This window comes from Bos grunniens, chromosome 7, assembly GCF_055505025.1.
Source record: "Bos grunniens cultivar Pamir isolate PY7600 chromosome 7, Bosgru_T2T1.0, whole genome shotgun sequence".
Taxonomy (NCBI): Eukaryota; Metazoa; Chordata; class Mammalia; order Artiodactyla; family Bovidae; genus Bos; species Bos grunniens.
Window position 1 is genome coordinate 5,101,667 of NC_141171.1, and position 22,094 is coordinate 5,123,760.

Here is a 22,094-nt window from a genome sequence, read left to right on the forward strand (position 1 = left end):
GTCTTCATCCACGTCCCCCTCTCCCTACCCCACTCCCTCCGGTAACCGCAAATCTGATCTCTCTTCCTATGAGTTCATTTGTTTTTGGCTGCAGCACAAGGCACGTGGGATTTTAGTTTGCCAACCAGGGACTGAACCCGAGATCCCTGCAGTGGACGTGTGGAGTCTTAACCCCTGGACCGCCAGAGAAGTCCGTGTTGTTTGGTTTTGAAGTGGAATCGACACACAGTGTTAAGTTAGTTACTGGTTTTCAATTTAGTAATCTGATGTTTCTGTGCATTAAACCATGATCACCACGTAACATTGTTTTAAAATACTCCATCATTCTTTCTATGTTTGAGTGAGGAGTGAGGGAGGCCAGGTCCCCACATCATATCCTCCTGCCAGCTTGACTAAAAGGCCAAATTCTAATGTTTTAAGTTAAATTTTGTTTATTAAAGTACCCCTTGAGACTACTCCTCACACACACACACACAATCACTTGTCAATTTAATTGTTTATCCTTCCAGATTTTTTAATGTCTATTCCAGTGTGTGTGTGTTGTGTGTGTTTGTATTTTTTTAAAAGTCAAGTCCTGGGACCTCCCCGGTGGTCCAGTGGTTAAGAATCCACCTTCCAACGGAGGGGATGTGGGCTTGATCCTGATCGGGGAACTAAGACCCCATATGCCACGGGGGCAGCTGAGGCGGCACACCGCAGCTACTTAGCCCACACGCCCTAAGTAGAGAAGAGCCTGCCCGCCACTCTAAGACCTGATGCGGCCAAGCACGTGAAGAAAAGAAAAAGGTCAAGTCCTGTGCGCTTGTTGTTTATAACTCGCATTTTTCATTTAAGCTATGCTCTGATTCTTTGCTTATCTCCTTACATATTCCTCATCATCACTTATGAGTATTTTGGCCTCTATATGAAGGTGATGCAGAGAGAAAAGCCAGGCCATATTTTCACAATCCAAAGAAACCTACGTGACTGGCCTCCCAAGCCCGCCCATGTCCCCTCTCAATCACCTCATTTCTATATTTATTTTATTTCTTGGCTGTGATGGGTCTCCCTTGCTACGCACCAGCTTTCTCTAGTTGCCGTGAGTAGGGGCTGCTCTCTGTTGTGACGCGAGGACTTCTCATCGCGGCGGCTCCTCTTGTTGTGGAGCACAGGCTCTAAGTGTGCGGATTTCAGCAGTTGCGGCACACAGGCTTAGTTGCTCCTTGGCATGTGGGAGCTTCCGGGACCAGGGATCAAACCCGTGTCCCTTACCTTTCAAGGTGGATTTTTAACCACTGGATCACCAGGGAAGCCCCTGTCTAGACTTTCAATAGCAGAGCTTAATTTCTTCTCTTCTCTTTTGTATGTCCTATAACTGGAGGAACCAATTTGTTGTCTTTTATGTTCAGGTTCTTTCACTGAAAACAATGTATGTGAGATTCCTCTATACTGTTGACCGCTTTCTCACTGACATGTCAAATAAAATGCATTGATTTATAAATAGGTCGATATTTTTAATTCTATTCATTTATATTAATATATTGATAGATATACAGTTGACTTATTCATTATTCTGTTGATGGACATTTGGATGGTTTCTGGTTTGGGGTGAGTGTAAACACTTGAACCTCCTGAGTATATTCATCTGAGTAGAATTGATGACTTGTCTTCAAGATAGAGATCCAAGTGGTTGTAACTTGTTTCCCTTTTAAATTTTACCTATTCTGGTGGATCTGCACACCATTTCTTTTTCAAACCCTTTCTTTTCTTTTTTAAAAATATTATCTGACTGTGCCCTATTTTAGCTGCAGAATGCAGGGTTTTCAGTCTTCCTTGAGTCATGAGAAATTTTAGTTGTGGCTTGTGGGATCTAGTTCCCTGACCAGGGATTGAACCCGGGCCTCCTGCATTTAAGCCACCTCCCTGCTGAAAAGCATTGTTGTTTTCAGTTTTGACTCTCATAAACAATACGGTGATAAACATCCTTGAGTACCCTTCCTTATACACTTGTTAACTGACCCCCTAGCAATCACCTTTTTGGTTATTTCCAGGTTTTTTTTTTTAGGTACAAAATAACACTGATACATATCAAATCTATAACCAAATGGACCTACAAGATAACACAGGGAACTATGCTCAATATCTTGTAATAACCTATAATGAAAGAGAATGTCAAAAAGGAATATGTATGTGCCTCCCCTCATGGTCCAGTGGCTCAGACTCCAAGCTCCCAGTGCAGGGGACCTGGGTTCAATCCCCAGTCAGGGAACGAGATCTCATATGCTGCAGCTGAAGTCCCCACGTTCCACAGATAAGACCTGGTGCAGCTAAATAAATAAACTAGCACAAATAAATATTCTAAGGAGGAATATAGACATGTATATATAACTGAATCACTTTGCTATATACCTGAAACTAATACAACATTGGAAATCAACTATATTTCAATAAAAAAAATTTTTTTAAAGGAATAAACTTCCTTGCACATTCAGTTTTGGACTTAAAATTCTTTGTTTTTGATGTTTCATTGTTAATCCAAAGACATGAACATGGAGGAAATTCACTGACAGTCATAGCCAAAATGCCATTTTTTAAAAAAAAGATTTATTTATTTATCTGGATGCACCAAGACTTAGTTGAGGCATTTGGGATCTAGTCCCCTGGCCAGGGATCGAACCCAGGTCCCCTCCACTGGACACAAGAATTAGCCACTACATTAGCTACTAAACCACCAGGGAAGTCGCCCAAAATACCAATTTTTGATGGTGGCTTTACCCTACTCTTTGACCTGACTGTTATTTCTCTAGTTTTACCTCTGAATAAGTGAACTTTGCAGTAACAAAAAAGGTTTTGTTTTGTTTTTTAAATAGAATTTAGTTTTTTGGGGTTTTTGGGGTTTTTTTTGGTTTTCACATCTCTTCATTTTGGTCTTGGGGACAGAGTCAGCCCAGGGCAGTGTTGCTGCACATTGCGTGGGATGAAGGGCTGAAGGCTGCTGCTTCTTGCAAGCTGGCTTCTGAGACTGCACCTTCTTCTCCTGCTCCTCCTCCAACTCTATGATCTTCCAAGGTATGAAGTCTGTGGTCCCAGCCAGAAGGGGGGACTCCTGTAAAGAAAGTGTCTTATGCTCCAGGGCTGCCTGAGCGTCTGAATACTCTGCACCGGGATACTTCTGAAATCTCGTCACCTCTTCGTTTTTTCCTGTACCCATCCTTCCATCTGTCATTGATCTATCCATCATCTATGTTATCCCCCATCTGACCCATCCAGCCATTCGTCAATCCACCTCCTTTTCATTGATCTCTTTACCAATTCCTTTACCTTTCATCATTCACTCACTCATTTATCTACTCATTTCCATCTATTCACTCACCCACTCATCTATCCTCCATCCCTCCATCTATCCAACTATCCTGCTACTCAGACACCCATCCATTTATCTGTTTATGCTCTCATCCATCCATCCATCCATGCATCCATTTCCTTATTTACTGATCTGTTTGCCCATTCATTCATCAACTTCATTTACTCACCCATTTTCAGCCCAAACTCTCTTATCTGTTCCTCCAACCCATCCAATATTCATTCGTCCACTAATTTATCCCTTCAGGATCTAGTCATCCATCTATCCATCCAACCTTCAATCTGCTCCCCTATTCATTTACAGCCAAGCTAGCCACTCAGAACATCTACCTTTTCACAACTGGGAGCCCAGGCCCTGTGCCTGAGATGCGGCCCCAGAAATGAGTCAGGCTTGGTTCCTACCATCTAAGAATTCAGAATACCATCAGTCAGTGGGAAAAAGCAAATCACACCATGCACACGGACACAGGCAGGATATTTCCAAAACAGTATGATCAGTGCTGTCCTTATAGTGTGTTCCAGATACAGAGGAAAGTTGAAGAGCAGGTAGGTGGTCAGGCGTTCAGGTGAGAATGTGCCCTGTGTGCTGATGTCGAAGTAGCCACAGGATGATGTGGCCTGGGTACGAAAGGGCACCCGGGCATGTGACTGGGAAGGAGTACCTGCCAAGTGGAGGAGGAAGATGGCAAGATCCCAGGAACAAGAACATGTAGGTTCTGCGGGTGAGTACCTGCCCCCGCTAGGAGGCCTCGTGTCTGCATGACGCCCCTCCCTGACCACCTCCCTACTGCCCCCCACAGGCAGAGCCGACCCGCCTAGGAACCAAGACAATGCAGCAAGCAACACAGCTACAGGTGTCACCCAGTGGGCAGAGCTCCTATCAGTCCATCCCCAATTTCCAAGATAGAATGGGGACACTGTGTTCACAGCTACAGGCGTCACCCAGTGGGCAGAGCTATCAGTCCATCCCCAATTTCCAAGATAGAATGAGGACACTGTGTTCACAGCTACAGGCGTCACCCAGTGGGCAGAGCTCCTATCAGCCCGATCCCAGTCTCCAAGACAAACCGGGAACACTGCATCCACAGCCCCAGAGCGAACCCCCTGCCTCCAAGGAGACCCTTCTGGAACAGCCTGACAAGGACAAGACGGTGGCTCGTCGTGTCCCTCGCCTCCGTGCTGTGGTGGAGAGCCAGGCCTTCAGGAATGTCCTGGTGGATGAAATGGACATAATGGTGTCCCGCGCAGCCACCCTGATTCAAGCCTGTTGGAGGGGGTACCGCCTCCGGCAGAAGCTTATCTCGCAGATGATGGCGGCCAAGGCCATCCAGGCGTCCTGGCGACGCTTCAACACCAGGCGCCTCCTCCGGGCTGGCAAGGCGATGGAGAAAAAAGCGAAGGTGGAGGAACGCGACATCCCTTACCACCCGCCCCAGCAGGTGCGGTTCCAGCATCCGGAAGAGGGCAAGTCCCTTCTGGCCCAGCCCACCATGGTGAGCAAGGAGACCCAGTTCCCTTCCTCTGACAGCCTGGCCACTTATACCCACCAACCGGCCCTTTTGCAGTCCCAGGGCATGTCACCGCCTGGGACGTGCTCTGCCGGAGGCCCCAGCGTCACCTTCCTGCCACACCAGACAGTCGCCATCAAACTTCCATGTCCCATGAGTCTCGATGCGAAGTGCCGCCCATGCCTGATGACAAGAACAGTCAGAAGTACCTGCCTTGTCCAAGTAGAAGGGGACCCAATGAAGACCAAGCAAATAACTTCCAGAGCCAACAAGGCAGGAGCCATGGGGCCACCACCATCTGCAAGGTGCGCCCAGGCAGTTCAAGGACAATTCAAGACCCAAACCCAGGTCCACACGGAAGCAGAGGTCCTCAAAATGCTACCTCAGACAGGCCCAGCGCCTGTGATAACCAAGACCCTCGCCCAGCCAGGGCCCACTATGACCACGAGCAAGACTCCCTTCCAGATGTACCCGGCAGCCACGATAACCAAGACCTCGCCCCAGCCTTGCCCAGTGCCCATGGTAACAATAGCCAGGACCCCACCCCAGATGTACCTGGCAGCTGCAATGGCCAAGATTCCACCAGAGACAGACCCAGCAGCCCCCATGACCAAGACTGCGGCCCAGACATGCCCGGCGGCCACCATGATCAAGGCTCCACTCCAGTCGTGCTTGGCAGCCATGATGAACAAGACCCTACCCCAGCCATGCCCGATGTCAACTGTCACAATAACCAAGGCCCCACCCCAGGTGTACCCCCAACGCCCGGTGGGCAAGATCCCACCTCAGATGTGCCCACCAGCCACAGCGACCAAGACCCCACTCCAGTCATGCCTGGCGGCCATGATGAGTAAGATCCAACCCCAGCCATGCCCAGTGCCCATGATAACCATCACCAAAACCCCACCCCAGCCCTGCCCGGTGACCCAAGGGACCAAGACCCCAGCTGCAATGCGACCAACAACCTCCATGACCAACACTACACCCCAGACACGACCGGCAGCCACAATGACGAAGGCCCCACCCCAGCTAGGCCTGCTGGCCTCGATGATCAAGTCTCCAACTCAGACACGGCCTGCGGCCACAGCGACCAAAGTCCCGCCCCAGGCGTGTGCAGTGCCCTTGCTGACCAAGACGCCACCCCAGACGCACCCAGCACCCACGGGAACCAAGACCCTACTGCAGACATGTCAGGTGGCTACAGCGACCAAGACCCTCTCTCATCAGATGCTCCAAGGAGCCACGGTGGCGAAAACTGCTCCTCCCCAGACGCGCCTGGCGGCCATGATCACCAAGACTCCAGCTCAGTTACGCTCAGTGGCCACCATCCTCAAAACCCTGTGCCTGCCCCCGTCAGCAGCTGGAAACCTCAAGCCTCCGTTTTCAGCAGCGGCGACAGCTGGAATTTCCGACACCTCATCCCACACGTGTCTAAGTGGACCAAAGGCCAGGGCCATGGTGAACGCGAGACAGGCGACCAGGGCGGTCAAGGTCTCGTCCCGCTCATACTTGACAGAGGGAAAAGTGAAATGCTTTCCCCCGTCACATCCGGGGGCTGGGGCTCCCAAGCCTCCAGCCAGGCCTCCTTTGGAAGGTGAGAAAATCAAGGCCTTCTCCCAGAAACAAGGGAAAACGGAAACCATGTCTGACACCAGTATGGCCATGGAAATGCCCGGGGATCTGACCTGGGCAAAAGTGGCGAGCGACAGGAACAAGTGGGCACATCCGAGGACGGACATCTTGAAGGTTCAATCCCAACTGTATGGGCCTGCGAGAACCGCTGGGGCGCCTCTGAGCACATGTCTGCCTCAAGCGCAACTGGCCCCTCGTTCAACCACAGGCTCGCCTCAGGCCCATCTGCTGGCCGAGCTGACTAAGGCCCTGCCCCAGGAGCACGTGTCTGCCAAGTTGACCATGGCCCAGGGCCAAGGATACCCACAAGCCCAACCCCCCGCCGCCGTGGCCCAACCACACCTGAGTGTGTGTCTGTCTAAGACACCGTCCCAGGCACACCTGCCCGCCAAGCTGATGAAGGCGCAGTCCCAGGCAGAGCTGACCACAGCAGTGATCAAGGTACAGTCCCAAGGGCATCTCCCCACCGGATTGACAAAGGCGCAGTCCCAGGCCCAGCTGGTCACAGATACAGCCAAGAGCCTCTATGCGGCCCACCAGGCTGCTGAACTCAGCAGCAAGACGCAGTCGCAGCCACTCCTGGTGGGCTTCAAGGCTTCCACCCAGCCCTGCCAGCACATTGGCGCTCTGCCCCGAGCCAAGCCAGAAGACAGACTGACCCAGCTCCCATCCCACAGCTACGTGCAGGGCAAGGCCACCCTGGGCCTGCACCAGGGGGCCTCTGAGACCCAGAACACGCTGGTGCCTCTGCTGGCCTCTGCTGGCCACACCACGTGCAACGCTGAATCCTGGGGGGACGGCAGGGCTGCCCGGGCCCAGCCGTCAACCACCAGCGCACCCCCGCCCAGCCAGGAGGAGCTAGCGGCCTCCCAACTCGCCTCCCTGTGTGCTGAGCTGGCCGCCGTGCTGGGCTCGCAGGAGGACCTCCGCGCCCTGCTGGCCAAAGCCCTCTCCCAGGGGGAAGTGAGGGCGGCCCTGAACCAGGCCCTGTCCAAAGAAGTCTTGGGAGCCACGATGGCCAAGGCCTTGCCCCAGGGCATCCTGGGCACGGTGCTGGTGAAGGCGCTCTCCTGGGGCGAGCTGGGCACCAGCCTGTCCCGCGCACTGTCCCGGGGCGAGCTGACTAAGGCCATTCAGAGCAGACTGGCGGACGTGCTTAGCAAGGCCCTGACGGAGGAGGAGCGCGCCACCTTGAGCCAGGCCCTGTGTCAGGGTGAGCTGGGTGCAGTCCTCAGCCAATCTCTCTCTCAGGCGGCCCTGAGGTCTGGAGTCGGCCTCCCCAAGGCTGCCTCCAAAACGATGGGAAGTGGGATGACCGTGATGCCGGCCCCCGTGGAGGAGGACTGCAGGGGGAGCCTGTCGGCCGCGTGGGGGCCCAGCCTGGGCCCCATGAGACTACAGCCCAGCAAGGTTAGGGTTCCCTGGGGTGGGGCCTGGGAGGGTTTTGTCACAGGCTGGCCGTCCGGGCTCTTGGAAGAGAGGGGGGATGGGGCTATGCTCGGGGGGTCACCCTGCTCATCCGTGGTCTCTGTAGGTGCCTCCTTGATTGCTGGGGTGATGACCATTCACCAGTATCCCCCTATTTCTGCCCTGGGTCCCACTCTGTCATGGGAGACGGGACCCAGCAGAAGCCCCTTAAATCTGTACCTGACCCTCAAGAACTGTGAGGAAAGAGTGTGCCTGCACCCCAGGGTGAGTGAATTGGCATCAGCCCTCGGCCCAATGGTGAGTGATGTGGACCCCAACTTGTCCAACATGCCCCACCAACAGCTGGCCTCCGGTCTGTGGCAGCCACTCCTTGCCAATGGCGTGGGCCCGAGCACCAGCCAGCCGTCACTGGCCACTGGCAGCTCAACCACAAGCACCCACAGTCCACACGTGGTCAGCAGGGTGGCCCCACACACAAGGGCATCCCCAGGGGAGTGCAGGTTAGCACCGGGCAAGCTTCCCAGCACCACAGGTCGTGGGAGCGGCACCCACTCCCACAGCTGTGCCACCAACTATGGGGGTTCTGTTTGCTGGTGTCAGCCCTCAGGGATCAGCAGGGCATCCCCCGGTGGGGGCCAACCCCAAGGGGCCAAAGTTCCACAACAGCTACCTGTGGTCCCCGAGGAGACCGTGCAGAGAACATGGTCCCCGAATCATAAACGAGGCTGCAGGGGCCCTAGGCAGGTGACCAAAGAAGCGACCCCAGTTCCGCCACAGGTCGCCACAGTGAGCAAAGCACAAGTACATGCCCCCAAGGCCTGCGTCATAACCCCAGGTCCCTGGCCCGGCTCCGTGGCTCCTGGTCGTTGCTGGGCACCCAAGCGACGGGGTCAGGTGGACCCCGGTCTGTTCCAAGTCTCCCCAGGCAATAAGCTGACACCCACCCTTTCCCGAACAGCCATCCCTGGGAAGGAGAAGAATCAAACACGGGGTAGCCTTTCCAGGGCACATGGCCCACAGGAGCGGATAACTGGCCATATACCTAGTGAACTGGTGGCCACTATGCCACAAGGTCCAGACAATGACCTGTCCAGAAGCTTCTCCCAGGGCTGCACAGACTACGGCCTAAATATGAGCAATTCCCAGAGCTCGCTGCGCAGCTGCGGCTCACTCGGCCTTTCCACCATGTCTGTGGCCAGCATGGCCGCTGTTGACGTGGTGGATGAGGAGGCCTGGGAAGCCAGCTTGGACAGGGACTTTGATCTAGATGCTCTCCTCTCCGCAGAGGCCGTGGAGAGGTCCCAGGGACCCAGGAGTGTGGAAGAGACTGAGGGAGCAGGTCACAGGCACCTGGCCCCGAGCCTCCATGACCACCAGTCTTCTGTAGACTCAGAGCTGATCCCTATTCTACAGCATAGCTCACTGGCCAGTCGCATGACACTGAGTGTGCACTGGGACTCAGAGGATGAGGAAGACATGTCCTCAGATCAGAGTTCCATGAATCTGAAGGAGAGTTTGTCGCAGGCACCCTATGGGACTGTGTTGACCAGAAGTTTGTCATCGAGTAACATGGTCCCTACTGTCTATCAGCAGCCGGCTGTGGCTGGTAGGTTGACCTCATGCCTATCTCAGCCTGTAGTAGCCAGTAAGGTGGCCTCAAATCCAGGCCAGCTCTCTATGGCCAGTAGAATGACCAGCAGCCTATCTGAGCCATCAGTGGTCAATAAGGTGACTCCCAGCTTAGGCCAGATGTCCAGGACCAAGAAGGTGTCCCTCAGCCTAGGCCAGCCATTGATGGTTGAGGGGGTGGTTCCCAGCTTTTCACAGCCACTGATGGCCTGCAGACTGGCCCTGAGCCTCGCCCAGCCATCTATGACCAGTGGGGTGGCCTCCAGCGTCACCCAGCCACCTGTGACCAGTGGGGTGACCTCCACACTTGCCCAGCCAGCTGTGACTAGTGGGGTGGATCCCAAGCTCAGCCAGCCACCTGTGACCAGTGGGGTGGCCCCCAGCCCTGCCCAGCCACCTGTGACCAGTGGGGTGGCCCCCAGCCTCGCCCAGCCACCTGTGATTACTGGAGTGGCCCGCAGCTTAACCCAGACATCTGTGACTGGTGGGGTTGTCCCCAGCCTAAGCCAGCCATCTTTGACCTTTGGAGTATCCCCCTGCCAAAGCCAGCCATCTTTTACCAGTGGGATGGCTCCTAGCTTAGGCCAGCCTTCTATGACTTGTGTGGTGGCCCCCCGCCTAGCGCAGCCATCTGTGGCCACTAGGGGGACCCCCAGCCTGGCCCAGCTACCTGTGATGAGTGGTGCAGGTTGTGCTATGAGTCAGCCGAGTTGGGCCCCTAGGGTGAGTCCAAATCTACCATCCTCGAGGGTGAATGCAGTGGCTCCCAGTCAGCATTATTCATCCTTTGCCATTGAAGTCACCTCAGGTGCACCATATGCATCAGTGGCTAATGGCGTGGGCCAGGGTCTGAGCCAGCCAGCCGTGTCTGCTAGGGTGGACCCACGTCAAGATCCTCTGATGGTCAGAGGGGTGGCCCCGCATCCCCAGGTCCCTGAGTTCAGCGAGGTGGCCCTGGGCTTTCATCAGCTGCCTGGTATTGGTGGGAGGCACCCAAGAGTAACGGAACAACCTGCTCTCATCGTTTCTGCTCCAAACCTCTACCAGGCGCCTGTGGCCAGTGGGGAGGACTCTTGTCTAGGCCAGGAAGCCAGTGTGTCTCTGTTGAGGGGCATGTCTGTGAGCAGATCCCAGGGTGCCACAGCCTCCGAAGTGCTCCCAGATGTGTCTCGGGGGACTCTGGCTACTGGCATGTTCCTAAGTATGTCTCAGGTACCCATGGCCCCTGGCAGAGTGGGGAGGGTGGGCCAGAGGAGTGTGGCTACCGCCATGGGCCCAAGCCAATCTCAGATGAGCAGGGGCATGGCTCCCATGACATCCCGTGCCTCTGTGGCTGCTGCCCCTTTGCCTCATGAATCGGCCAGGATGGCTCCTGGCTTCTCTCAGGCTTCAGTGTCCAGTAGACTGGGTGTGAGTTCGTCTAAGTTTTCCGTGACCAGTGTGGGCCCCAGCATATCTCAGGTCAGCGTGGATCTTCCAGTATCTCTGGACCACCGGTGTCCTTCTGTGTCCACAATCTCCAGCAGTTACCAACAAGCTGATGTTATCAGCCAGGAGCCTGCAATGGGCATGCCCAGTGCTGTGGCCCCAGGTTCTATAGCCGGTGGCATGGCCTCTACCCTCCCCCCAGGGTCCATGATCAGAGGCATGGGCCAGAGCCTTCCTCCAGGGCCCATATTGAGTTGTGTGGCCCCTAGCCTTCCACCAGGTTATGTGGTCAATGGTGTAGTCCATACTCTTCCCCCAGGGTCCGTGATCAGTGGTGTGGGCCTGGGTCTCCCCCCAGGGTCTGTGATTGGTGGCCTGGGCCTAGGCCTTCCTCCTGGGTCTGTGATTGGTGGCGTAGGCCTGGGCCTTCCTCCTGGGTCTGTGATTGGTGGCGTGGGCCTGGGCCTTCCTCCTGGGTCTGTGATTGGTGGCGTGGGCCAGGGCCTTCCCCCGGGATCTGTGATTGGTGGCGTGGGCCAGGGCTTTCCCCCGGGGTCTGTGATCGGTGGCGTGGGCCAGGGCCTTCCCCCAGGGCCTGTGATCGGTGGCGTGGGCCAGGGCCCTCCCCCGGGGCCTGTGATCGGTGGCGTGGGCCAGGGCCCTCCCCCGGGGCCTGTGATCGGTGGCGTGGGCCAGGGCCCTCCCCCGGGGCCTGTGATCGGTGGCTTGGGCCAGGGCCTTCCCCCAGGGCCTGTGATCGGTGGCGTGTGCCAGGGCCTTCCCCCAGGGCCGGTGATCGGTGGCGTGGGTCAGGGCCTTCCCCCAGGGCCTGTGATCGGTGGCGTGGGCCAGGGCCTTGCTCTAGATCCCATGAGCAGCAGTGTAGCCCAGGGCCTTCCTCCAGGGTCTGGGGCAACTGGCATGGCCAGAACTGTGCCTATGAGTTCTGTGGCGACTTCAGTGTCCCCCAGTCTGATTGCAGCATCTGGCAGTGACGGGAAGAAGCAAGGTCTCTCGGTGAAGCCGTCAGCTAGTCTAAGTGCTCCGGACCTGCTCTTAGATTCAGTGCTAGGTGCAGTGGACTCCAGAATCCCTCCTTGTCCTGTGAACTCTACTGTGGACACAGCATCTATGCCTGGGGGACTGAGTCAGAACCTAGTTCTGGAGGCCATGGCTAGTACAGCCAGTCCACCCTCCACAGTCGGAGACGTGGCCCCGAGCCTTCCCCAGGGGTCCCTGCTGATTGGAATCTCTCCTCGTCCATACCATGGGGGCCTGGCAGGGGAAGGGTCCACAACCACCTTGCAGGCATCCCATCCCCCTGGCCTGGCTCAAGCTCCCCTCCAGGAAGCTCCTGGCACGGCCGGTGGAGTATACCAAGTGCCTTCGGTTCTGCAAAGAGCCTCCCAGTTGAACCAGGCCATTGGGGTGGTGACGGCATTTGAGACCACAGATCCCAAGACTGTGATGAGGCCAGAGGACCCGGGCAGGGCTCCTCCCCAGGGGTCCGTATCCAGGCAGGGGTCCGAAGTCCTTGCGGCAACCCCATGGATATACCATAGTCCCCTGGCAATAGACACTGACTACAGCCAAGAATTCCCTGTAGAGAATGAGGCTCTTCCCAAAGACCAGAGGCCGCTATTGGAGGAGGTAGCTCCCGGCCAAGCTAAGTCAATGCCCAGCAGTGTGGCCTCTGTCCTTCCCCAGTCGCCGAGTCTTGCCAAGCCCTCCACGGTCAGTAGTGGCACCCCAACCCTGCAGCAGAGGTCAGAGACCAATTTGGTGGCCCCTGGTTCCCACACTGCGGCTGCCAGCCCCAGTGTGCAGACGGTGCCCATCACGGGCACTGGGGCCCCACTGGCTCACCCGCAGCCGTCAAGCTCTCACACTACACTCCGGAGCCCCTCGGCTTATCAAAAGGCTTTGGTGGCTCATATACTGCCTCAGAGCCCCTCAATGACTCACCAGTCCCGTGGGATCATGGCTTCTACTGGAGTCTCAGGGTCACCCAAGCCGACCCCTGACAATACTGCGGCCACCGGTCTACACCCAGGGTCTGTGGCTTGGACGGGGACCCCAAGAACTTCCCGGAGGTCACAGCCACGTGTTTCACCTCATCCATCCCTGTTTAGAAAGATGACGTACAGTGGTTTCCAGAAGGAAGCCATTCCCAGCGCACCCCAGAAGACAGTGGCTGGCGGTCTGATTCAGAATGGCCACAGGCCCCTTGGCCCTAGAACATCCTTCAGGTCCATGCATGCTATTTCTGTACCAGAAAAGCCAGACAGTTCTGCAGCTGGGACTGTGCCCTCCGGTCAGGAGCAGCAGGATGCCCCCGAGTCCTCGCAGAAATTTCCTAAACATTCCCTGCATGCACCGCCAGCCTTAACGCCAATAATCCACACTAATGAGCTGGCACAGGGCATGGCCAGCTCTAAGCAGAACCCTGGGATTCGGAGGGTGTCTCTGGGTTATGAGTCTTCACCGAGGGGTTCCCGGCGGCCCCTTTTTAGGCAGGAGTTGCCGCAGGCGTCTCCAATTTCCCTTAGCTTCATGGCTCCTGCAGAGAGTCTCAGGGCATCCGAGACTCCCGCTGGCATTCTTGGAACTTCTGTGACTCCTGCTGAGAGTCTCAGGGCGTCCCTGATGCCAGCTGACCATCTTGGGGCATCCCTGACTCTGGGTGACAGTCTTGGGGCGTCCCTGGCTCCAGCTGACCATCTTGGGGCATCCTTGACTCCGGCAGACAGTCTTAGGGGATCCCTGACTCCAGCTGACCATCTTGGGGCATCCCTGACTCCAGTAGACAGTCTAGGGGCGTCCCTGACTGCGGCTGACAGTCTTGGGGCGTCCCAGACTCCAGCTGACCATCTGGGGGCGTCCCTGACTCCGGGTGACCAACTTGGGTTTCCCCTGACCCCAGCTGACAGTCTCGGGGCATCCCTGACTGCAGCTGACAATCTGGGGGGGTCCCTGGCTCCAGCTGACCATCTTGGGGCATCCCTGACTCCGGCAGACAGTCTTGGGGCGTCCCTGACTCCAGCTGACCATCTTGGGGCATCCCTGACTCCGGTTGACAGTCTCGGGGCATCCCTGACTCCAGCAGACAGTCTTGGGGCATCCCTGACTCCGGCTGACCATCTCAGGGCATCCCTGACTCCAGCTGACAGTCTCGGGGCGTCCCTGACTCCGGCTGACAGTGTTGGGGCATCCCAGACTCCAGCTGATCATCTGGGGGCATCCCTGACTCCGGCTGACCAACTTGGGGTGCCCCTGACCCCAGCTGACAGTCTCAGGGCATCCCTGACTCCAGCTGACAGTCTCGAGATGTCCCTGACTCCCGCTGTACTCCAGGGCCCGGAGGACACTGCCATGTCTGGTGGCCAAGCGAGGAATTCTACCATCCCCAGCATAGCAGTTGGACCCAGGGGCAGCACCGTGGCCCCTGGAGGCGCTTGGGAGCCAGCTGGGGGCACTGTGCCCTGGGATGTCATGGGCAGCAAGGCAGCGGTGGACCCCAGACAGCCGAGGGAGTTGGTGGCATCAGTGCAGGCTGTAGAGAAGATAATCATCCACGCGGCGGTCATCATCCAGGCGTGTGCACGTGGCTTCCTGGTGCGCCGTACCATCAAGGTGTGGCACCAGTGGGCCATCATCATCCAGGCTGCCTGGCGTGGCTACTGTGTGCGGCGGGACCTGGCCCGCCTCTGCCGAGCTGCCACCATCATCCAGGCTGCGTGGAGAGGCTTCGTCATCCGCCAGAGCCGCACCCAGCAAATGCTGCTCCAGAACGTGTGGGCTAAGACCGGCAGTGGGGCTAGGACGACGTCTGACCACCGCTGCTTCCAGTCCTGCCAGCCCCATGTCTGTGCTCTCTGCCAGTCCCTGACCTCCGGACTCGGAAGCCCACCCAGCGTGGTGATGCTTGTGGGTTCCAGCCCCCGCACATGCCACATGTGCGGCCACACGCTGCCCACCCGGGTGGTGCATGGCACGGGCCGGGGTGCTGCCAGCCAGGCCGGTGTGCCACGGGGCTGCCTGACCCAGTCAACCGCCCAGAGCCTTCGGCGGCCACCCCATCATCAGACCAAGGCGGCCACGGCCATCCAGTCTGCCTGGAGGGGCTTCGTCATGCGTCGTCGGCTGAAGCAGCAACAGGACGCAGCCAAGATGCTTCAAGCCACCTGGCGCGGCCACAGCACCCGGGCCTCCCTCACCACGGACGCGCTCCTGGGGCCAGCGGTGTGGGACAACTCACGACACACGCAGTGGCCAGGCGTCTAGGACCTTGGCTTACTGGTGGGGGGATGCCAGGGGAGGGGCCGCGTGGCTCTCTGGGTTTCATGAATAAAGCCCTCCACAGCCTGGATCTTGGCCTCCTGTGCGGGTGGGCGTCTTGGGCATGGTGTGGGGTGGGAATCTGGGGGCCCTAGAACATCCTGGACCGGAGGGGTGCAAAACTTTCAGCCACGCCGCAGGCACCTGGGGTCTGTGCCTGGAATCGGGACCCTAAGCCTTCTGCGGAGGTCAGGGCAGCCAGCCTGGACTCACTTGTGCCACTGTATTCATCCAGGGCGAGCAGGGCAGCGTCCAGTCAGTTGTGGACGGAAGCACCCCAGAAGCCATTGTCTGGGGAGCCTGACTTGGAATGGCCACCATGAGGCCCTTGTTCCTAGAAAATCCTAGAGGCTTCCAGCCACATCTTGACTTGGGGGGATGCTGGGCCACCCTCAAGGGGCCCCAGTGTAGGTGAGAGAGAGCTGGATGCAGGTGGGATCAGGGACACGGCAGAGGGAGGGGCCTGGGGGCACCCAGAGGGGGCCGCCTGGCCAAGCAGAGGGGCATGGGGGTGACAGCATGGGCTTGGGAAAGGCATAGGGGGCAGCAGAGTGGTGGGGGCTTCAGTGGAAGGTAGGAGGGGCAAGGGTGTCCTGGAGAGACGTGTGTGCGTGCCAAGTCACTTGAGTCGTGTCCCACACTGACCCCACGGACGACCAGGCTCCTCTGTCCATGGGATTCTCCAGGCAAGAATACTGGAGTGGGTTGCCCTGCCCTGCTCCAGTGGATCTTCCCGACCGAGGGATCGAACCTGCCAGTCTCTTGCGTCTCCTGCATTGGCAGACGGATTCTTTACCGCTCGCGCCACTTGGGAAGTCCCCTGAGGGGACAGGCAGAGTGTAACGCTTTGGGGTCATGAACCAAGAGGATTTGTCAGGAAAGGTGGAGGGGGAAGTCAGGAATATCAGCCCCGGTGAACAGTAGCGCCCCTCACATGCCCTGCGTCCGGAGGCCCCGCCTCCGCCTCGGCCCTGAGCAGTGCCGCGCGCCGACAGCAGGGGGCGCGCAGGTGTAAAGAGCGGGCACCTGGCCACACACCTGTGCGGAGCCCGTCTTTCCCCCTCTCCTCTCGCAAGAATGGCGAGCTCCCAGCCGCCGCTGCCGCCGCCGCCGCCGCCGCTTCTATTGCTGGCTCTGCTGCTCCTGCTGAAAGCTTCTGATACGAGTTCCTCTGTTCCCACGGCCACCTCTACAGGTAAGAACAGGTAAGATCCGGCTTCCAGGAAGCTGGAGGGGGAAGTGGCCTAGTCGCACACCTGGTGTCTGGACACCTCCCTCAGGCCACACTAGTCTGCCACCGCCCCCCACCCCCCTCCTCGCCCGGAGCTGTTGCTCCTCCTGGAAGTAAGAACAGCGGGAGCACCAGCCCCTCCATCCCCCCACCTCACCCCAGTCCTGAGGGTGCCAGGTCTGCCACCCCAGCGTTACATGAACAGCGACAGGCTGGTGAATGCCGCCTACCCAACTTGAGGTTCCGTTCCCAATCTCAATTTCTCTTAGCCAGCCCCCAAAGGGAGAAGGGTGAGAACCCAGGGACCATGGGGATGCGGGCGGGAGAAGGGCTTACTTCCTGCTCACTGAACATCCATGGCTCCCAGCGGGAGGTTCTTGGCCCCTGACTTAATTTCTTTCTGTTTCCCTGTAAGATAACTCCTGGGGTGGAGAAGAGTTGAATTTCTTGCATCCATGGCCCCCATCCTTTCCACCGCATCAAGTCTCTGACCAGTGTCCCAGCCCCAAACCTAGAATATCAGAGTGGAGGCCACCACAAATGAGATTCTCATAGCAGACAAAAGCTTTACTCAGAAGGACCACATAGCTCAGGAAACTGAGGCTCAGACAAGCCACATTTCCTAACCTGTGCCAGACCCAGATTAAACCAACTGACTTGACTCACGCCAGCCTCCTGGTCTAGGAGTCTCTGGGCAAAGCAAAGTCCTGGCATGGTGCATAGACTCAGCCCCACTTTACCTTCTGGTCGACTTTCCAGCAGCTCACGAGTGCCCTGTCTGTGCCAGGCACTCAGCGGAGCTTATGTCCTCCACAACCTCCTCTTTCCAGTTTGCCTTAGTTTGCTTTAGAAGTACAACTCCTCAGAGGTCTCTCTTGGCTTGGGGTCCACTGTGGCCCCTGAGTCATCTTCATTTCAGCTGAAACCTGTCATCTGGATTCCTTCTCAATGGTAGGAGACAGTTTGAGCAGGCTGGACTCTTAGTCCTTGACGGCTTGGAGGTTTTGTTTTGTTTTTTACTTTATTTTTAATTGAAGGATAATTGCTTTACAATATTGGTTTCATTTCTCCCAAACATCAACATCAATCAGCCTTAGGTGTACATATGTCCCCTCTCTCTTGAACCTTCCTCGCACCTCCCACCCCTTCCCACCCCTCTAGGTTGTTAGAGCCCCAGTCTGAGTTCCCTGAGTCATACAGATTTCCGTGGGCTGTCTATTTTACATGTGGAAGTGAATATACTTCCATGCTACTCTCCCCTGGAGATGGTTGAAGAGCCTTCTTACTTCCCAGTCACTGTGGGCCAGACACTCTACCATTGTGAGCCTCAGTTCCCCACCTGTGAAATGAGGATGAAGTCAGGCCAGTACACCATGTCTCCTTCCAGACTCATCTGTCATCCCCTCAGGAACTGGGAAACTGGGTAGAGAAATGGGGTCTGCATGAGGACCCAGCCCCCTCCTGGGGCCAGGGCCAGATGTTATTTCCTCATTTGTGCTGCTTAGGGTGAGGCAAGCACAAAGATCCACCCAGGGCAGAGTGGATTGGGTGTGGCAAGATATGGTTGATGAATGAACTTGCAATCAGTTAAGTTTACCAGCAGCCTGGAACTGGGAAGGAAGTAATTGTGGGAGGTGGCCCATGAAATCTTTACCCACCCTCAGCCTGGCCCCTTGGCTTGAAGCTAGGGAGCAGCTAGAGCAAGGTAGCAGAGGTTCTAGAGTCTTGTTGCTCAGTCGTGTCTGACTCTTTGTGACCCCACGAACGGCAGCACGCCAGGCTTTCCCGTCCTTCACTTTCTCCCGGAGCTTGCTCAAACTCATGTCCATTGAGTCGGTGATGCCATCCAACCATCTCTTCTTCTGTTATCCCCTTCTCCTCCCGCCTTCAATCTTTCCCAATATCAGGGTCTTTTCCAATGAGTCGGCTCTTGGCATCAGGTGGCCAAAGTATTGGAGCTTCAGCTATGGCATCAATCCTTCCAATGAATATCTGCTGACTGTTCTTAGAGCTCAGGCCTCAGTGCCCCCATTAAAACCTTGAGTTTAGCCATGGGGACCTTCCAGGTACCTGGGAAAGGAGATTAGGGTCGATACTCTCTGGGAGCTCAAAGATGGATCTCTGCTGCCCAGCGTCACTGAGTATCAGACCTGCGTGTGCTCTCAGAGACTGACTTTCTGTGATGTCCATTTTACAGATAAGGAAACTGAGTCCCAGAAGGGTTGAAAGAGTTACCCAGCATGCTGCCTGGGTTGGCAGCCATTCCCTATATCCAGAAGAGTTCCAGAGCCCTGAAGAAGAGTAGGGGGCAGGGAGGGTCCACCCCAGACTGAAATGCTGGCTGTGGGAACTCAGATGAGGAACTTCAGACACCAACACCTTAGTTTCCCACTGAGCACTCCCACCGTGCACTAATCCCTCCAAGTCTCCCTAAGTGGTGGGTGTGGTCTACTGGCATAATAGGGAAAGAGGCATCTGGCGGGTTGGGGCCAGGGTTGCATATCCTTGTTCCTAATCATCTCCTTCCTACACCCCAATGGTGTTTTCTTTCCACATGTTACAGCCTCAGAGACGGACAACTTGACTTCCAAACCTCTGACTTCTTCCTTCAGCTCCAGCTCCCCTACTGTGTGGGAAAAGCAAACCAGCCAAGAGAAGCCAGAGACGGCCTCCACATCCCATCCCAACAGCTCTAGTTCAGAGTCCACAATCTCCCACAGCCCCTCAAATTCAGGGACAACCTCCACCACCCAGCCCACCTCCTCACAACCAGAGCCAGACACCCATCCCAGCTCTGGCTCCCCCAGTTCGGAGCACACCGTCACCTCCCCCTCCCTGGGTTCTGTCTCCTTGGCCACCCTGCCTTGGAGTCCCACTCACCCCAAGCCCAGCACGGGGCCTCCCTCTGTGTCCTTGGCCACCACTGACCAGACATTCGAGACCTCTGGTTATGGTGAGTATTGGGACATTGGGGCCTGGAGGGGGATGGAAGGATTGAAGGTAGGAGGAGAAGGGGATGACAGAGGACGAGATGGTTGGATGGCATCACCGCTCCAATGGACATGAGTTTGAGCAAGCGCTGGGAGATGGCGAGGGTCAGGGAAGCCTGGAGTGCTGCAGTCCATAGGGTCGCAAAGAGTGGGACAAGGCTGAGAGACTGAAGGGGGGATGGTTGGGGGTACCAAGTTGCAGTTCTGGGATTGGCCACCAGGGGGAAACACAGTCCTAAGAATGTGCTGGGATGGGCCTCTTCCCCACCCCACCCCCTCACCTCCCATCACCTAAGCCTCTTCAGACCTTCATCCCAAGCACATTTTATTAAGCATCTATTGCGGGAAACAGTTATGTTGGAAGATAGGTTATAAGTAAATTTGTTTATAAAAGAACAAAGTAGAGCAGGATAAAGGGTCGAAACGTGAAGGCAAAGGATTTGAAATTTTAAAAGCCTACTCGGCAGAGGTCTTAGTTTGAAGGAGGTGAAGGAAGGAACCATGCCGGTACCTAGAGGGAAACAGGATAGGCAGTGAGCACAGCAAGTGCAAAGACCCTGGGGTAGGACTGTTCGTGGGGCATCTGAGGAGCAACCAAGGAGAAGTGAGGTGGCTGGAATGGGGTGAGTGGGGTACTAGCTGGGGTGGTGAGGGTGGGGAATTTGCACAGTGTGGTTATACAGGGTCCCTGGGGTCCAAGCATTTTTTAGAGAGTCTAGAAAAATCTATCATTCAAAATAATATGTTGTCTCCAAAACATGCAAAGAAGACTGCAAACATGAAGTATAATAACATTTTGCTATAAATTTAATAACAGTTTGCTATAAATAAAAACATTTTGCTTAAAGTCACAGGATATAAAACCATCTTTACAAAGTGTCAAATTCTGTACATATCCTCAGAAAGACACTGCATTTGGGAATTGAGTTTTAGGTTGATTTTTTTTTTTTTTTTCACTTTGCAAGAACTCCCAGAAATGGCCAAGAGTGGAGTGGGAACACAGCAAAGAAAACGAATGCCTTGTAGACAAGTCTATTCAAAAGAAAAGAAAGAGAAAAACAAAAGTGAAAGTAAAAGGGTAAAAAAATGTGCTTGAAAAGATAGTTACAGCAGCCACTAGAGAGGGAAGTAAGCATCGAGTCCTGAGAAAGGACTTAAAGGCCCCGGGCTCTATACTTCCACTGCAGGAGATGTGGGTTCGATTCAGGGAACTAAGATCCCACATGCCTCACAGCACAGTTAAAAAAAAAAAAAAGGCCCTGGGGCCCTGGTGTGTCTGTCTTAGAAGAATTTGGTGCTGTGGCTGACTCAGGGCTCCTCCCTTCAGCTCCAGGTGACTCTGGGGTTCCCAGGCTGCACAGGAACCCTGGTGTGGTGGTGGCCGTGTGTCTACTAGTGTCTGCTTTGCTCATCGGAGGTGCGATCATGGCAGTGAGGCGCTGTCACAACGGGGTTTCTGAGTTCCAGAAGCTGGATGAGGTATCCATGGCGGGGGAAGGCTGCACTGGGGTGGGGGTGCCCTCTCAGGCAGGGCAGGCCCCTGCTGCAGAGACTGCTGGTCCCTGAACACCCCCTCGTGTGTGTTCCTCCTTCAGGGGCTTGTGAGCCGAAGGTCATCTTCTGCCCATCACACACTGCCGTGATCTTCGATCTTTGAAGCTGAGGGAGAGGGACTTGGATGAGGCTGGGGCATCTGGCGAGGGGCAAAGCTTGTGGGAATAAAGCCCCTATCATTCCTCTGAGGCATCTTGAGTCATGGATTCGTTTGACAAACATTTTAGAGTGTCTACTCTGTGCTGGGGTCACAGTGGGTGGGGACCCTTTCTCCACCATTATGGAGCCCACAGTCTCAAGAGGGAAGACCGACAGCAGCCAGGTAATCAATTGATGTAATTTCAAATGGCTGAGGGCCGCACAGTGGGGTTGCAGCTGGATCCCAGGGTCCTGTGTGCCCAGGTTTGCCGAGAGGGCAGGGAGGTCTCTCTGGAAGGTGATACTGTTTTCCCCGGCCATACCATGCAGCTTGTGGGATCTTAGTTCCCCAACCAGGGATTGAACCCAGGCCCTCAGGAGTGAGAACATGGAGTTCCTAACCACTGGACCACCAGGGAGTTCCCTGGAAGGTGATGTTTGTGCTGAGACCTGAAAGAGAGAACGGGGCCACTGTGGGGAACGCCAGGGAAGGCGTGCCTGGGAGCAGGCACAGCAAGTGCAAAGGCCCTGTGGTAGGTAGGAAGAACTTGGGGTGTTTGGGAAACAAGGAGATGAGTGAGGTCAGAGCTGGGTGAGGGAGAGATACGTGGAGCACCAGGTGGGCTATGGGAAAGAGTATGAGTTTTAGCCAGAACACCGTGGGGGCATTTTCAGGCAGCAAATGCCAAAATCCAACTTCAGGTCTTTAGGAGGGCAGATCAGCAGGGGGAGAGGCTCTGCAGGAGGCAGGAGCAGCCTGTGCAAAGGCTTGGAGACTGGACAGGGCCAGAAGCAGGCAGAGAACAGGGAGTCAAAACAATCCCCACCCTCCCTGCCCCAGTCTTGTGGTCCAGTGGTTAAGAAACTGCCTCCCAA

At 55.9% G+C, this 22,094-nt stretch overlaps 2 protein-coding genes across 2 annotated transcripts; both read left to right on the forward strand.

The window, feature by feature from the left end:
- Window positions 1-2,919: 2,919 nt before the first annotated feature.
- On the forward strand, window positions 2,920-15,336 carry LOC147368105 (uncharacterized). The gene is made up of 2 exons (XM_086408410.1): window positions 2,920-3,048; window positions 4,143-15,336. The coding sequence occupies exon 2, from the start codon at window positions 4,173-4,175 to the stop codon at window positions 15,249-15,251; it is 11,079 nt and encodes a 3,692-aa protein (XP_086264536.1). The 5' UTR covers window positions 2,920-3,048; window positions 4,143-4,172; the 3' UTR covers window positions 15,252-15,336.
- A 954-nt stretch (window positions 15,337-16,290) lies between these two features.
- CIST1 (colon, intestine and stomach enriched 1) lies at window positions 16,291-21,268 on the forward strand. The gene is made up of 4 exons (XM_086413581.1): window positions 16,291-16,500; window positions 19,100-19,489; window positions 20,854-21,005; window positions 21,122-21,268. Exons 1-4 carry the CDS (start codon window positions 16,383-16,385, stop codon window positions 21,167-21,169), a joined length of 708 nt encoding a protein of 235 aa, XP_086269707.1. The 5' UTR covers window positions 16,291-16,382; the 3' UTR covers window positions 21,170-21,268.
- The last annotated feature ends 826 nt before the right edge of the window (window positions 21,269-22,094 follow it).